Source organism: Apaloderma vittatum, unplaced genomic scaffold (genome assembly GCF_000703405.1).
Source record: "Apaloderma vittatum isolate BGI_N311 unplaced genomic scaffold, ASM70340v1 scaffold26185, whole genome shotgun sequence".
Lineage (NCBI taxonomy): Eukaryota > Metazoa > Chordata > Aves > Trogoniformes > Trogonidae > Apaloderma > Apaloderma vittatum.
In genome coordinates, this window is record NW_009716968.1 from 53,287 (window position 1) to 70,747 (window position 17,461).

At 35.2% G+C, this 17,461-nt stretch overlaps 1 protein-coding gene across 1 annotated transcript; it reads right to left on the reverse strand.

The window, feature by feature from the left end:
* Positions 1–350: 350 nt before the first annotated feature.
* Positions 351–12,484, reverse strand: DCDC1 (doublecortin domain containing 1; the record flags this gene model as incomplete). The annotated part of the gene is given in 5 exon segments (XM_009869744.1): positions 351–434; positions 9,774–9,963; positions 10,406–10,539; positions 12,342–12,368; positions 12,371–12,484. Coding segments are annotated over 5 exon segments (549 nt in total), but the record flags the coding sequence as incomplete, so codon positions are not given.
* Between the last annotated feature and the right edge of the window lie 4,977 nt (positions 12,485–17,461).

Below are 17,461 nucleotides of genomic sequence, written 5' to 3' on the forward strand. Positions count from 1 at the left end.
TGTTATACGGTTACAGTGTTATATCTCAGGGAAGAGGGAGCGCAGAAGCAAAAATCGCCTTATCCCACCGGAACATATATATAATCCCCATGTTGTTGAATTCCAAGGCTTTGTAACTGAAGGGAATCTTTGGCTGTTTTTTTTAAGAATAATCTATAGTCTCACAAAAGCAACAGAGCTGTGGTAACAATGAAGGTACTTTCGAGGTGTATTCGTTCAAATATGCTGATAAACAAAGGTTACCTTTTCAAGTTGATTTTGTGATGCCATAGTCTCATAATTTGCCTGGCTCGTGCAGTTCTTAAACACTAACATTCTGTCAGAGGTGTCCTCAACAATTTTCTACATACGGGTGGTTTTCTTTCGCTTGACACCTTTATGAAGAACCACGCCATTCACTGTCCAAGATACTTTCTTCATTAATGACAGATGGTGTGAAAGAAAACAGAAAAAAAGGGTCAGGTTAATATTTGGCTTCAAAGTTAAAACCGGACGAATCCTGCTCCCTTTCCATATTACCTTAAATATACACACTGGCTTGTCTCCATTTAGACGCTGGTATTTTCTGAAATACTTCCACTAGCTTCCTACTAACCGTGACATAAGCTGTAGCAAGCTGTCTGCAGTGATAGCCTGCATAAATCATCATTCCTGAAGGGAACAGATGTTCAGGGTATGAAAGAGTAATACCACAATTTAGTCATAATTAAAATTCACCTTAGCATGCCTCTTATCAGTGAGCAGAGAGGAACATTTCACTTCTCACCTACAAAAATGAAATGCCTCTCATTTCTTCTGCTTCAGGAAAATTAAGGCTGAACCTTTTGTACATTGTTTGAGTTCCATATCTGACACTGCATCATATAAATGACATTTTTATTTCACTTCAACTGTTAGTTTTCTTCTTGTTCCAAACACTAGAAAATGACCTCTAAATGGTGTGCTGCCTCTGCAAAAAATGCACATACAATTAAATCTTCAAAGGAGATCGTTGTACATTGCATGCAGAAATATAATCAGTAGCTATCTAGCCACAGACCAAAACTGTGCCAATAAACATACTCATTGTACTGATAATAATTCAGTCTGAGCTGAATATATTTAAAAACTTAGGGGCTGGAAGCCTTTAAAAATTATTTAGCAGTCTAAGATCACTAAAATCAGTGGGAGCTAGAGGATTAACTCAGGAGAAATGTTATGCATAGCCTTGTAAGTGCCATTAATGCTAATGGCATGTATCTATACACATAATTTTGAAAATGTAAGCCTCATACTGCTATTATTACAGTAGGATTACATTAGATGCATGACAGTTCTTTTGCAAAATTTGTTTCAATTCACAAATCTTTAAATCATGAGGCTATTTTATTATAAAACATAAGCGTGTGTTCATTATGTTAATGTTTCTAAGCCCAATAAAACCTAAGTGGCTCAGTTCTTCATAATGATTTAAAGTTCTAAGACAAAAGATAAATTATCTTCTCATCAACACTGATATTGGCTATCAATTTGAAAAAATCTCCCCTCATGCAACTAAATTATGATTTAGTTTCTCAGCTAAATGTCTTTAGTGACTGTCAACCTACAGAATTTCACATCAGATTCTAAAATCCATGGATTAGACCCTCAGTGAATGTAAATTAGCTAACCTTATGGAATTCAGTATAGCTACAGTAATTTACCAGAACTGAGAACATGAAATTATAAATCTATATTGTCCCCTTGTCCAGAGCCCTTCCCCTTGTAGAATTTATAAATTTTGTCTTATCTTTACTTTTGAAACAGCATAAATTTGCAATTGCAGTTAGCAGGAAGGTAATCTGGTGTTGCTGTGAAAACCAATTGGCATGTATAATTGGTATGAGTTTGTTCAAAATTGCTGCTAAAACTCTAGACATCCCCATTGCCACTCATCAGTTTCCAGCTTCAACAGACTTTGCTGACACCAGTTGTACTGAATGGACTCTTAGGCTCAAAATACCCTTTTACACACTAATTTACAACTAGAATGCCAGGTAGGACTCAGATGGACAGAGAACATTAGTTTTTATCTGACACAGCTAGAAGTAACAACTCTAGATTAAGAAACGCAGGGAGGCTTCTCTGAATGGCATTAACAATTCTGTGTGTTTCACCGTCCTTATTAATAAATAATTTGGAAAGGTTTATTATTATTGAATTATTATCCACTTAAGAAGCATAAAAATTTTTGGAAGTCCATTTTAGAAATAAGAGCTCTGAAAAGTTGTACAGATCTCACAGAAAAGCTTGAAACAACCTCCTAAAAGGAACATTCTCAAATACGATCCCCGTTCGGTCCCCATGTGATCTAGTTGAGAGGCATCCCTGCCCATGACAAGGAGGTTGGATTAAATCATCTCTAAGGTCCCTTCCAGCCTAGGCCAGTCTATGATTCTATGATTCTATGATTCTATGATTCTATGATTCTATGATCAACCACTTACGCACACAGAAAAGTTATTTTTACTTCATTAACAACAGCTTATGAAGACATTTTTCTTATGACATTGTTTTTTATGCTAGTATCTCCCAATTGTGCAAAAAGGTTATTTTGGTTGACTGTGTAAGACTGTGTATAGAATGGCTCAACTATCTCTTGATCCCTCCATCAATACAGATTCCAAGAGACTGTAGTAATGAAGAAATGCATCTCCAAATTCATACGAACACCATAGCTTGAATCATACCTTCACATAACTTATCCAAGAGTTCTGCTTCCAACAACAAAAAAACAGTGATATTGCAAAAAAGAGGTGGTTGCACAGCAGCAAGAGGATGTTTCTCAGATTAGGTACACTACACTAAATAAGTGAAGTTTGGCTTCCTCCTGAGCACTTGAAAAAGAAGTGGCAGCTGATTTAGATTATAATGAAAGATGACATAAAGTGAAACTTCAAGATGTCTTGGCATTGAATGATAAGAGCAAGTAGATGCCTAAAGGTGAATTTAGGAAGATTATAGCTGCCTAAGCCAAAAAGTGTGATAAAGAAAAGTTTTGCCCAGCCTTTAAGGTTACATCCACAGTACCCCTTAAGGCTGGCTGGAGGATTGCTCTGAAGGTCAAGCTTGTGTGTATTCTAAGCCTGTAGGGAAGCTTCAAGCACAATAGGAATAAGCCTTCTAGGAATCTGCATGGTCAAAAATGCTAAGCACGACAATTTGTTCCCAGCCTTGAACTGAACAAGATGTCAATGAGGTTGTTATGTACATGAAGGGCAGGCACTACATGGTGATGAATATACTTCTGCCACTTCAGAGCACCGTAAACATAAAATCAGGTACTTGAGTGCCTTTTTATTCCCTTATTTTCCAGAATAAATTATTCTTGCCACCTGAAATTGCCTGTACATTGATGCTGCTGTGCATCCTTAAGTGACTATGATCCTACCTGATTTGAGGAGTTTGCAGCTCTGTCTTTTGAGGCTCACAAACCAGAAATCTCCAAAGGAGAATTCTCACACTGAGACAAACACTGGTAGCACCGAGTTTATCCCAACATAAAAAAGACACGAGCATTTAAATCAAAAAACAAACTGAAGAACAATGGTGGTAAAGTCTCGTTTATAATTTACGAATCTTAACTCAGGCACATCATTTACATAATTTTTTTCTGTCAGAATTTATTACAATTTAAAAAAATTAAATGCTTGGTATTATGCTTAATGTTAGCTGTCAAAAACTTTTAAACAAGGTCAGCAGCACTAGCCAATAATTTGGTAAAGAAAGTGAAGATTAACTTAGCAAAGTGACATTGCACTGAGAACTGTGGATAAGCAAAATATATTACCTAAATGGAAGTAACTCCGCCATAACACACAGTAGCACTGCTACTGCTAGTTAAGTGGCTGTAAATCTGTAATCATTTCAACATACCAGAATTACAATCCAAATTCATACACTGAGGAATACCTTCGCCCAGCAAAAGAATTCTTAATGATCTGATGACATAGAGGTTCACCATTAAGAATGAAGAATGTCACTTGCAGAATAACAAATATAAACTCACAGAGCATTAAAATTTTCATGCGACATTTCCTATCTAAGTACTGCCTACACTGCTCACAATCTGAGCCCAGGTTTGTATGTTACACACAGGGCCTATTACACTGAACTTACTTCAAAATCCAATTGTCTTATTCTCCCAACACCTATCCCCTTCAGTCATAAGCACTTTACACTGTCATTGTTGAAACAACACTGACAGAGTTGTAAGAAACTGTAACAAAAAGGAATGAACTTACAGGTTTAAACGGATTAACATGTGGCATTATAAATACACAGCTATTGTAAGCCCTATATTATATAATGCATATGTATTCAGAAACATCTTGCTTTTACTTCTTTCCTTTTTCTCACCTTGATATAAATAAACACCAATCAATGCCTCAAACAACCTTCATAACCTCATGAATCGCGAACTTATTGGCTGAAAAAAGTTCTATTAAAAGCAGAATGTAATTTTCTCTGTTTCCACTTCTTAAGATTCTGAAAAAATGAGTGATACATTTTAAAGGGTACAAAACAGCAAGAGTAATAGGAATCCGAAATACATCTTACATTATTAATACAATTAAGTGTTACTATAACAAATACGACATTTCCTGATATATATTTATGAAATAGGAAGAAAGGCTCAAGTTTCCAAAAATTTAACACCACAAAATGCTGCATTCAGTTATGTCCTCCGCTCAACTTACAGATGCTTCTCTATTTGGGAAACATACTATGCTCAGGTCACATTCCTGTGTTTAACTAAGTTTACAGTCACTCCCTTCTCTTTAAATACTTGAGAGCTTTTTGTTTCTGCATGTTCTGAAGTGTCATCCTTTATTGCCACAGGCACGATGGCTATATTTAACTAATAATGACAGCAGTTGTCATTAGATTTTAAACTCACTAACACTAGTCTGACATATTATTTGAAGTATGTCTTAATTCTAAATTTGATTAAAATTACAAACATCCCATCTTCTCTGCCAATCAACATATTTCATCCCTTTGTCTTGAACTTTTCTATGAACTCTTCAGGAAAATAGGTTATGCTATTCATGTCCATTTAAACTAAAGAAGGCCCCCAGACTGTGAAAAGACTTTTATACGCTTTCACAAAATACATATAAAAATGTAGGTTTATCAATGTCTTTCACTATGTTTTCTGTGATAGGAATATGAAATCTAGAATTTACTTTACAAAAATCAGATGTTAGGTGTTAGCTATTCCTTTTATAAAATGAAGCTACATTTTACTTTGGAAAATAACTGAAAATGCATAATTATTATAAATTAAAAGTCTAACAAACCAGGGAATCAATATTAAAAATGAAGCAAAAATTCCTATGATTAAATTTGAGCAGTCCAGAAATAATGAAAATTATTTCAAGAAACCAAAAGTTTGGTGTTGCTGCAGTTTAAAAGGAATAATTAACATTTTTTAATGTCATTTCATATGAATTCCTTCCTTATTCACACTCAAGTAAACTTGAAATTATTTAGGGAATTAAACAGGTGTAAATGCCAAACAGAATAAATAAGATAAGCCCTGAAGAGACTGCAGCACAATGCAGCATGATAAAACCATATAGAGACTGGGTGAAAGGTTAAGCTAATAGGTTGATAGTTTACAACGCAAACAATTTTCTTCCTTTTGGTAGAGAGGAGAGCATGCATCTTCCATCACCAGTGCTCTGTATTTATCTTCCCCATTCCTCTCCTTTTTCTTTGCTTGAACTTAAGTGTCACTCTGTCTTGTTCTGGATTGGGATGAATTTCTCCAATCTATTTCCTTTGCTTCTGGTGCCAAAGGAAGCAGTGGAGTTTGTGAAGTGAGAAAACTAAAGGAGGCAAAGACACATTTAAGGCGGGATCTTACCACTAGACCCCTGAATAAGAAGCATTAAAGAATTCAACGTCATTGAGTGGCCAGAAGGGAGATTTCAGTATTGTGAAGGGTTTCAAAACAACTCAGAAATGGGCATATTTTAGATTTTAAAAAGGTGCCCACAACAGGAAAGAGCTGTTAAGAATCTGTAATAGTAATTAGAAACCAAATTTTCCATCAGAAATCCTTAAAACAAAATATAATCTAGGTTGTACTAGCACCCCTCTCAAAGACCAGTTTTCTGTCATTCTGACTTTCAGGATATGATCAAACTACTTTCTAAGTATTCAATTCTATTTTGATATACGATGCCTCAAGGGGAAATTTCAAAAGCTTGACAAGAAATTTCTGTTGTATATTTTGACATCTTCAATCTGTATTATAATATGGATAGGCTCATCACATGGGATTCATATTTCTGCATATTTCATAAATATTTGTTATAACATATTCCTTTTTCAAATCAAAATTCCAGTACCAATCAATGAAATAATAACATATACCAAAAAAATGAAGCAGTACACTGGAGACACTTGAAACTCATTTGCAAAGAGATGTAGGGGTAGAATAAAAGCTGACAGGAGAAAACTAAGGTTTTAAAAGAATAAAGAACATCCAACATACTGTGAAATTCAGTAGCTGCTAAATACATATGCCTGCAAACAAACACTGAAGTACATGATCTCACATATATTTCCAACAAACAATTAATTAAATACAACCATTGATCATCACCAAATTACGTGGAAGAACAACATACTACAGAGCATTAACTCTTTGGCAGAGTTCTGCAACACCCTAGTTCCACAATAGCCCCCCTAAAATATGTTTTAAATGCTCGAGACTCGGTAATCCTTTGTTTGCTAAACTTCTGTTGGAATGGCACCTTATAACTGATAAGTCATTGTCAATATTGAGTTAAATTACAAGAAGCGACGGCTTTCAATTTTTATCCCAGATCATACAATTTGTCAACTTATGTTTGAATCCTTAGTCACATAATCTAAATCTCAATTTTAATATGTCAGAAAAATGAGAAAGTGTGTAAGTCCAAATAAACCAAGACATCGGTATTACTATGAATTATATTTTATCCAGGTATTTATATCACTTGAAGCAATGAAAGCACAGGCAAGATGATACAGTATATGCAAGATGAGACTGTGATTTACACAGTACTTGAAATCCGGGTTTCCACAAAGGTGCTGATCTTGCAAATATTTACGCATGTAAAAAGTCTCTCTGATTTCCATGGGACCACTTGCACATATTTGGAGGGCTGGGGCTTCACAGACATCACTGATCTTTCATTCCCATGCAAAAGAGATTTGCTACTGACATTTGACCTTTTTATCTGTGTGTTAAGGACTGAAATGCAGCAATGAGTATGTTTATACTGACAAGCTATACCACGCTACGCTCTCATCCCTCTCTTGGGCTAGAGAAAGAGATTTAAAATGTGTACTGTCTATTTCTGTATCTTTATACATCCCTATCTTCTATACTCTGTAACTTTTCAAAATGTATACATTGTCATTAATGCTATGTATAAATACAAAATAGAAGCAAAAAAAAGTATTATGAAATGTTATATAGGGAATTTATGAATGCTTTTAACATCAGTTCTGATTTTTGAGTACATGGAATTCTACACTATTAACTGCCATTTTCCAGTTCTATTAAACTTGTAAACAGGGATGTAAAAAAGGCCTATTTTCTGGTATTGGTGGCTTTTCTACTTAAAGGAGTGACTTTTTCCTGTTATACTTAGCCTTTTAATGGACACACAATATGTTACTCTGTGCCCAAGCTCACCTACTCTTTCTTTTCTCAAAAGACAAGGCACATCTGCCACCTGCTCTAGTCTGTGTCCCAGCAACAACTGTCGAGCAGTAAAAAGATTGATTATCAGTCAAAAACCATTCAACAAGACCAGATTTTGGTAGGTTAAGCTTGCTGATCCAGCAAGAGATGGTGTGAAATTTTCAGTAATGTGTGCCAACATTTTGGTGCTAAAAGAACAGCAGTGCATGTCACGATGAAACACAGCCAAAGATGTGCAGACAAAGCACAGAAGTTTTTGTTTTGAACTTGGCTTGCAAGAGGAAAATGAGAGAAAGGAAAAAAGACTCGCTTAATGAATTTGAAAATCCATCATAACGCTCCAGTCATATGCACGGAGAACCTATAATAGGAGTACCAGTGAAAAGCTAGTAACAAATTATAGCAGTACCCATATAAAAATACTGCCATAATAGGTGGTTTCAATGATTCATACAGCACAAACAGCAGTTTTATCAAATATTCCTGCAAGAATAAATACAAAGATCTGTGCCTTTTACTGAATATAGGCCATTCATTACAGCCTTTGCAGTGAATGGATCACCTGTATCATAGGCAGAATAATTTTTATGCTATCAAAACCAGTTTAACATGTATAAAATCGATTATGTAGGACACAGGCTTACTAATACTTTGTTCACTAATACCGCCATGAATATGTAAATATACCTTTAATTACAAGACTTACAACACAAAGGCTCCACTAATTAATATTAGATTTTTATGTATATAGAGAGAGCTATAATAGTAGTCATTTGCAAAGACAAAAAGCCAGTAATCAGTCCTGTATCGATAACTTCTTGAAATGTACCTCTGCTACATAATATTAATCTGTAAAAGAATTAGTGGAAGATCGCTTGGATATTTTGTAATTTGGAACAAAAGACTTAGGATTTAAGCATGTCTTCTAATACTTCCCATGATAACAAATGCTATTTAAAAACTATGTAGCGAAACAAAACCAAAGGCTTGTTTCTAAAGAAACCATGTATGAAAAAAAAGTTCAAGAAATATATATATAAAATATGACATGTATGTAAAATACACACACTAGTTGAATGATTTGTAGTTTGTTTTTCTTCTTTACTATCCCCAGCTTTTTCAGAAACACACCACACATTTTGCTACTAGAAGATTATACAAACGGAAACGTTTTGCGTAATGTTAAACAATTTATCTTATTTGCACTTCTCATTGGAATCGTACACTGGAATTGTAGATTCCTACCCACATATACACTATACTACTAATAATTTTGCTTTTTATAATACACTACCTTATACCAATTAAAAGTTCTTTATCACAAATGTCAACTGAATTAATAGTTTAATAAAATACCCAATTGGTATCTTCAATTTGGCATGAATGCTACTTTAGCTAATGTTACAAAACATTACCATAAATTTTGCTGCAGAAATCTCACAATGTATTTCATGATCATAAAATATGACAGAGAGAAACATCTAGATTCACATTTAAACTGTACAGGATTCAGAAGTAGTTTTCCTCCCTTGTAAAAAAAAAAACATAATTACCAGATCTGTAAAGGAATGAGAAGAAAAACTTTAATAATAGCCTTACCAAAAAAATCTAAAATTAATAAAGCATAGTTAAGTAGATATTCCATACAGCTGTATTAAACTTTCAGAAAAATTCAAACAATTACATTAATGAATCCATTCTAACATTCTAGATTATTTTTGCTAGTGGAATAAGCCTAATTAATTATGTCTGTTTGATGTCACTGAAACTAAACAGTAAATTCAATAATCTCTTTACATTTTCACCATTTAACCTCCTGCAGGCTCCCTAATGTCTATTCAGATCTATATTAAATTAAGTACCAATGCTAATGAAGGGCAATAAACGTGGCTGTCAGTAGATTTTTCTTTCATTAAGCACATTATCCTCTTACTGAGCTGTAAATGAGTAAACATTAGTTTTGTTAAACCATGCAAAAAGACAGGATGAAAATCATTTTTAATTGCACCCCTTAAGCCATGTGCTGTGGGTTCTCAGTATTGCTTTTTACCTTTCAGTTTTTTGAATGGATAGAAGAAGGTCTCTCCAGCAGAAATATAAATGTCGGCATCATGGGGTATGGTTTTAGGTTCTAGTGCTTCGGTGCCGTCTGCCAAGAACACTCATCTTGCAGCCATGTTCAGATTCAGCTTTTCAGAGGACTCCTCCGGCAGCTAAATGCATGCAAGAGGTAAGGAATACTGATTATAAACATATTTATTTTATGATCAATAGTAAGTCAGAAAAAATAAGACTGGAACTAAAAAATCCACTCTCAACTAATTTACCAAGCGTAACAACTGCACTACAAGTCATTCAGTATTTTAGTCATTATTATTAGAAATCATAAGATTAGAAAACACATAACCTTAACAAGATTGATTTAAATGCATCGAGCTCGTGCCTTTGCATGTCAAACAACATTGTACATTACGCTGTAACTTCGTTAACTTTGTGTTTCTAGGAATTTTTAGCAAGTCACATATTTAAGGAATAGTGTACAAAGGAAGAAAAGTTTCATATAAGCCTATTTTAAATGAAAAAAAGAATTTGCATCAAGGTTTGAAGCAAAAGCTACAAACAAACTTTATACATGCAAAAGCCCTTCTGTTAGAGGTTACTGGCTTAATTAAGGACAGAAACTTTAGCAAAGATCTTTCTTGTGCCATTTTTATAAGCTATGACTTTGATTACACTTGGCTGCTGTTTAATAACTTCAGATACTTCAAATGCCCTCTGGACATGCCAAAGTTTTGAAACAGAGAGAACAGTGAATGCTGTTGAAAAAAATACATTTCAGGATCTTAAAGAAACAATCCAAGATTATTTTTTTCTTTTTTTTCTTTCTTTTGGAACTTTTACAATAACTGTGTGAAAGGACAATCTGAATGTATTGTCATTATTTCACAGCACCTAAGTTATAAATATAGAAAATACAGATAAATTGGACTGCTATAAGCAAACTAGACACAATCTATATCAAACTGAGTTTATTCAGAACTTCTAGAATACCTGGAAAGTAGTTGCTTAATTTCACTACGAAGCCCTCTTATGAAATATCTTAAGGATTTCACAAGAAAATAAATCGCCTAATTTTAGAAGTATTTTTCAAAAAACTATCAGCACAAATAAATATAGAAAAAAACGTTGCTGATTCTGAGAAAACTTGTAATAAAGAGTGCTTTCTGTGCATGCTAGGTATGCTATTGCTTCTGGTTTAAAAAGTAGGAACTGATGACAGTCTTTTCTCAGGCAAAATTTCAATCAAATTGACAGCAATTATGCCTGTACCGTGACTGCGGAGTGAGGCTTATTGTTAATTGTTTCTCTTTCCCAGATAGCAAAACATATTCAGTGCAGCTGCCAGAATAAAATTTAATAAACTAATATCCAATTTTTTAAAAACCATAATACTATTTTAAAATGCTCATACCACAAATAACTTGTGAAAATACCAAAGACTATTAAAAAAAAAAAGGAGGGAGATTTACAAGAAGTCATACTTCAGCAAGAACATTTGTGACATATGATCTCTGTCCTGAAGTGCAGCAAGAGGTTCCCATGCAGAACTCAAAATTGGTTTGAGGCCCAAGATTTGAGTTTCTCTCTCATGAAAAACCTTGGATGTTTCTCAATTAGCACCGAACTGATACTTCAATTAAATCATAGTAGCATACAAATAATCTCGCATATTTTACCGTTTCCACATTTCTTGAATGACAAAATGATCACATAAGAATCCTAGCTTTTTTGGTCTTCTTTTTGATATTTCTAAAGCAAATCACGCTATTAAATCAGCAAAGCTGCTTCAGTACTGAGTACTAAATCATATGAATCAGAACGCCAGAATGTGGCTCACTTAAAAAGTAGCTACATATTTTCCTTCTGGTTTTAGAGTTTATGACTTTCATACACCAGGAAACAAGTATATTAAAAGATATGTCTTACCATACAAATTAGCAATTATGAACACTTAATGGTTTTGGTTAAGGCACTTTCAGAAAACATTTACAAAAAAGGGGATACCACGATAACTGTAATAATCTAGATTTGTCTCACTTTACAGCAATTTACCTTCTCAAAGTAAAAGACACTAATAAGAAAAGGCTTTTGATGAGATCTAAATTAAACACTCTAAAATACACTTTTGTTCACCAGGTCTTCACTTTAATCACCTTCATGGTACACAGCAAAATCCAGCTGTTCTCTTGGACCTTCCAGACAGACAGAATCAATTAATTTTGGATTAATTATGGAAAATTACATTCTTCTTTACAGAGGATCAACTTGATGGATATTAAAAACTTGTGAAGTGAACTGGGATTCCTGGTTTATTGTGATTTTATTTGCTTTTCAGAAATGTTTGGTGGAATCAACACGTTTTGAAAAAGGATATACTCTGAGAAATTGTTAGGTCGTGAAATCCTTATAAAAATTAGCAAGGTCTGTTTTAGAATATCAACTGAATCATCATTACAAGGTGACTGAACCACAGTAGTCATGATTCAAAGCAACAAGGAAGAGCTTTCAAAAAAAAAGCTTTTTTTTTGTTGACCTTTAGGAACACCTTCAGATCTACTTCTCTTGGATGGTGATAGAATCAGAAATTGTCTGTACCACTTGATTTGTAGCTGTCTATGTCTGATACTCCATCACAGCTCTGAACTGATTTTGTTTGATGTGTAGAACAATCTTGGAGTCTTGACCTTCTTGATACCACTGCTGATTGCAGGCAAAACTTATGGGCAAATAAAAGTTATCTAGACCTTTGCTTCCCTTCCATATTTTTCACAGCCATTTTTGCATAGGGAGAGAGACATTTTCTGAAGCAGAAGTTTTTGCTCTGCTCTTTCAACTACTTTAAGTTAGTAATGATTGGTTGTAAGGAGTTCAGAAAAGCCTACAACAACTTTAATAACTTGGAAAATACTTTCTGAAATTGTTTTAATAGTTTCATCCTGATTCTTATTTCTGCGAATTATGTAATTATCCAATCAATCTTTGCACAAGCTAAGATCAGAATGGAAATTGTTAGAGGTGCTGTAGGACAGGATTACAGTGAAGTACAGTAGGTATTTCAGCTACACTATATCACACGAGCACTGAGCCTGTGCTAGCCTTCCTTCATACAAAATGAACATTATCCCATATAGCTAAAAAAAATGGGTTATGTGCATAAGAATATTAAAAAATAAACAGAAAAAACACCTCCAACTTTCAATTTGAGGCTATTATAAACGGCTCAAAATTACTTTCTACTGTAGGCCAAAAGTCTAGATGAAATATTCACCCATACAAAGATCACACAACCTAATTTTATCCAGTCTTTGGAAGACCCAAATCTGCATTAGTAAAATTATGCCAACAGCAGCATCAAATATCAAGAAGAAGCAAGAAAGGATCTGGATGAGATCAAGCCTGCACTCTTATTTCATATTCAAACAATTCTTAAGTGTTGGAATATTTCCATTACAAATTACAAAAATGATTTCATAATAAATGTGAACTTCAAAATTTGTCCACACAGATTGCAGTATGCTTACCTAGGACATCCTTTAATATACTATCACAGGAATACTAGATACTGGAGATCACTCAAATAAAACTCATTATTCTGTGTTTTGAAATCTGACTAGAGACAGCAAGAGGACACTAACAGTACTGGCAGTATTAACTAGGAATTATCTTGTTTACATGACAACTAAAGCATTATGTAAGTGGTCCACTGTAGCAAAGGGCTACATAGTACCTATGAAACCTCCTGCCGCTAAATTACCATATACAAAGAAAATGCCTACAGGGCTTCTACTACTATTGTTGTCCAGCCCTCATCCAGCTTCTTCTTAAATTTCCCACCATCATAACAACCATTTATATATCCAGTGTACGTAAACCTTTGGGTACTTGTGCGTACATTCCAACTCTTTAACTGAGGTGGTTTCAAAGAGAAAATGCGAGCATATGATTACCAAGAGTAGATTTACTCTTGTACTGCTACCTGTTTCATACTTAGAGAAAACTCAAATGTAGAAACAACCCTGGTGCCAATCTTTCTGGAGATTAAATGTCATAAAACAAAATTCTTAATATGTGGAAATCTCATAAAAGAGTCAGTGTGAAATGGCATTCATTAATCAAGAGAAACAGCTTAGTATTGTCTATGACAGTAAAATTTCTTCTTAGTCAATGATAAATTTAGCTAGCTGCTACCACCAAGGTGGTGTGAAACTATTTTTATGGCACAATTAATGATGTCCAAAAAGAGAAACAGAGATAAAAGATTTTAACACCAGAAATTGAAATAGGAAAAGGAGTTAAAACCAATAAAAACTTAAGGAGCTCTAGCAACTTTTTTTCCATTTAAAAGCAATGAAACTGCTGTTCATTCACGGCCAAAGCACTAAAGTAATTCAGTAATTATTACAAAAGGAACTTTTACTTGCAGATAGCTCTACATGCCGAAATTGTTCATCTCAAATCAAAAATTTTTCTATTGCTCTTGTGCAATTTTCTAATTATTCATTATTGTCTAACAAAAGCACATTTCTCCGTATTTCTTCTTTAAATAGGAAACAACAGTAAAGAAAAGGAAATAGTCCACAGAGTTTTCTAAAACATAAATCTAAGCATAGCTAACATCTCTTTCCATAAGTGAAAAATATAGTTACTTTAACTGACGTTGGTTCACTAACAGCTACACAGGTCAAAGTTATCACACAGTTTTGGATGTAAATTCAACAGCAGGATAATGACAGTTGCCAGGGATTTGTACTTGCTGTCGCTTCCTACTAGTGTTGCCTGTCAAATTGTCTCTTTTTCTTATACAGAAGCCATGGAATTTTTTATGGATAGCAATTACTTACAATATACAATGAAGTACATCAGATGTAACAACCACCCTTTAGCCCTTCATTATTTGGTCGTCTCTTTGTTATATCGAGTCATCCATTTTCACCTAAATTATTTATTTATACTGCATATTTGACAAGCATGTATTCATTGCTTTATTTTCCAGCAGTTGTTCAAAGGATATATTGATTTATTTTAATATTCTCTTACTTAAATTTACATACTTAAATTTTGGATTTCTCAAGAAATACATTATCTGCACGGTGAAGGCATTTTATTTATCTACCAAAGTTATTAAAAATTAAAATAATGGCAATATATCAGGTCTTAACCACAATGGAGGGGTTATGCAAATCTTATCCATTATTTGCTTGCATTGTTCAAGTATTCTTCTCTCTTTGACATATATGTTTTATATTTCTTTGCACTTATGTTACCGTTGCACTACATGGATACTCCAAGTAACCATATTAATATACCTTTGTATTGATAGAGGAGAACATGATGATTCATGTATTATGGTCCTGAAACATTTTCTGGTACAGGCCTGCATTAACATCACCATAAGACTCATGAAAATTCTAAATTTAATTTTAGTATACAGGCAACTGACAGTATGTATTATATAAATGAAAAACCCCCAAACCTAATAGTTTAGTAAATTTAATATGTTTGGTAAACTGCCTTCATAATAATTCACTTCACAAAGGGCAGCTTTATACACATCACTTTGGAAAGGACCTTCTCCAATAAATAATGCTGCAAACCTCACACCTGCCAAGTAATCTAAACTGTTCTCAAGTCACAACAGTTAAAAAGTGATGATCATTTTCCTTTTATTAGGAAAGCCAAATCTTCTCTTTTCTGCTAACAGTCTTTCCAATTACAATCTATCACAAAACTACAATCCATTCTAAATGAGTACACCCCGAGTAATAACCTAGTAAGTACAGGCTGTGTGTGAAACTCGCATCCCTCTAAGATTGTTGGGAATTTTGCCAAAGGCTTGAATGAAAATTTTATCCTGGATCTCTGAGTCAATGAATAGAATGAAACTGTTTCTCTGTCACTTCCCCACTGAAACCCTGGCATCCCACAGACCTCTGGCCATGAAAGACTTCTCTCCAAGTATCCGAAAGAGGAGAAAAAACTACTGCTCAGTTAGGCAACTGGTATCTAACATGGAAGAAAATGTTTAAACAACCCTTTTTGGATAATACAGTAATCTGACAGCATTTACGATCTCATCGTACTTAGCCAAGAAACTAAACAGCACCCAATACACCTCGTCTGTCTCATCTCAAATGCCAGAGAAATGGGACTGTCTTTCAGTGCCTGGAACAGAGAAAACCTGCTCAATGCCTGAGGAACGAAGCTGCCACACTATGGAAATAAAAATCAGTATGACAAATGAGAGCATACATTTCCTTGACCAAAATAAGCACTGAAATTGTCCACTGAGTCATCATAGCACGGTTTTATTGCTTAGGTAGAAAACAAAGTAAATAAAAAGCTGTAAAAGTTAGAAACTTAGATGTCACTTATAGGTGCACAGCTAAAGTGGCTACCATCTGCTCCCATGCTCAGAGAAAAAAAGGGTAGCAGCACCTTGGGATCTTAAATGGCTGTAAGGGCCCTGACTGCATGCCCCTCCTGGAGATTTGGCTGCCGGGCTCCGGGCCAGCTCAGAGATAGTGCAGCTGAGGGCTGCCCCTCCTTCCCTCCAGTGACCATGGGGAGCTGCCAGACAGCTCTGCAGGACAGCCTCAGCCCAGGCCAGGCCCCTTCTGTGGGAGCTGCTTTCAAGCCCGAGCTCCAGTGCTCGGCCCTGCCTGAGCCCCAGGCCCACCCGCGGCAGCCCTGCCCCAGCCCGTGCCCGACTGAGGCCCCACCAACCTGCACCCGGGTTCCAGTCCCCGGGGCTGATGTCCTGGCGTGGCCTGGCAACCACTGCCTGTGTCTGACCTGTCACCAGACCTGGCCCTGGCTTTACTCAATGTGTCCCTGGCTCACCTCGGCCCTGCCTTGCCAGCCCAGGCTTGCGCAGTGACCAGGGCTCTGGCCATGGCGGCTGCCAGCCCAGCTGGGCCCTCAAGAGCCGGACACAGGCCTGGCCTCGCTCACTCCAAAGAAGGTCCTCAGGACACAATGGAATCTCTGCCCTTCACTAAATACATGCAGTATCTTGTCATTTCTAATCGTTCTTATATTTCCTTTGCTCAAAAACATCTTCAACTCTCCCAGTTGAAATAAATTATTAACACCATGACTTGGTGTTCCAGTTGGCTGGCTGACCGGAGAAGAACAACTTGTATCTAAATAGCCAAAGAAATGTGAGGAGACGAAATTATTTTACAGACCACTAAATCAGCTGCAGATGGACCCAGAATAAAGGATTCACGAACACTGAAAGAACTAAAATTTTAAACAAAGATGAAGGTTGAAATCAATATATCTGTAGGGTTTCAATATATTTTTCCCTTTACTTGAGTGAAACTGAGCGTATACTATACAAAGAAAGTATAAAAAATATTTTAAATATTTTATTTCATCTTTAGTCAGAGACTGACACTAACAAAATATTTACTCAGTTTCATTTTTACAACTTACCACACAGAAACAAACTAAGTATCTTCAACAAATAACATGTGAAAAATTGCCACGGTTTTACTCACACATTTTTTGCTGTTGGAGGTTGTGCATCCACGTGCCATGAGGACATTTGCAAAGTTTAGAGCTCATCATAATTTCTTCAAGATACACATGCCATATGGCATTTTTCCTGAGCACTTACTAGACTTCTGTTGTTTGCCATTTCTGGTTTAGAAGCACAAAAGATTATAGCTAAAA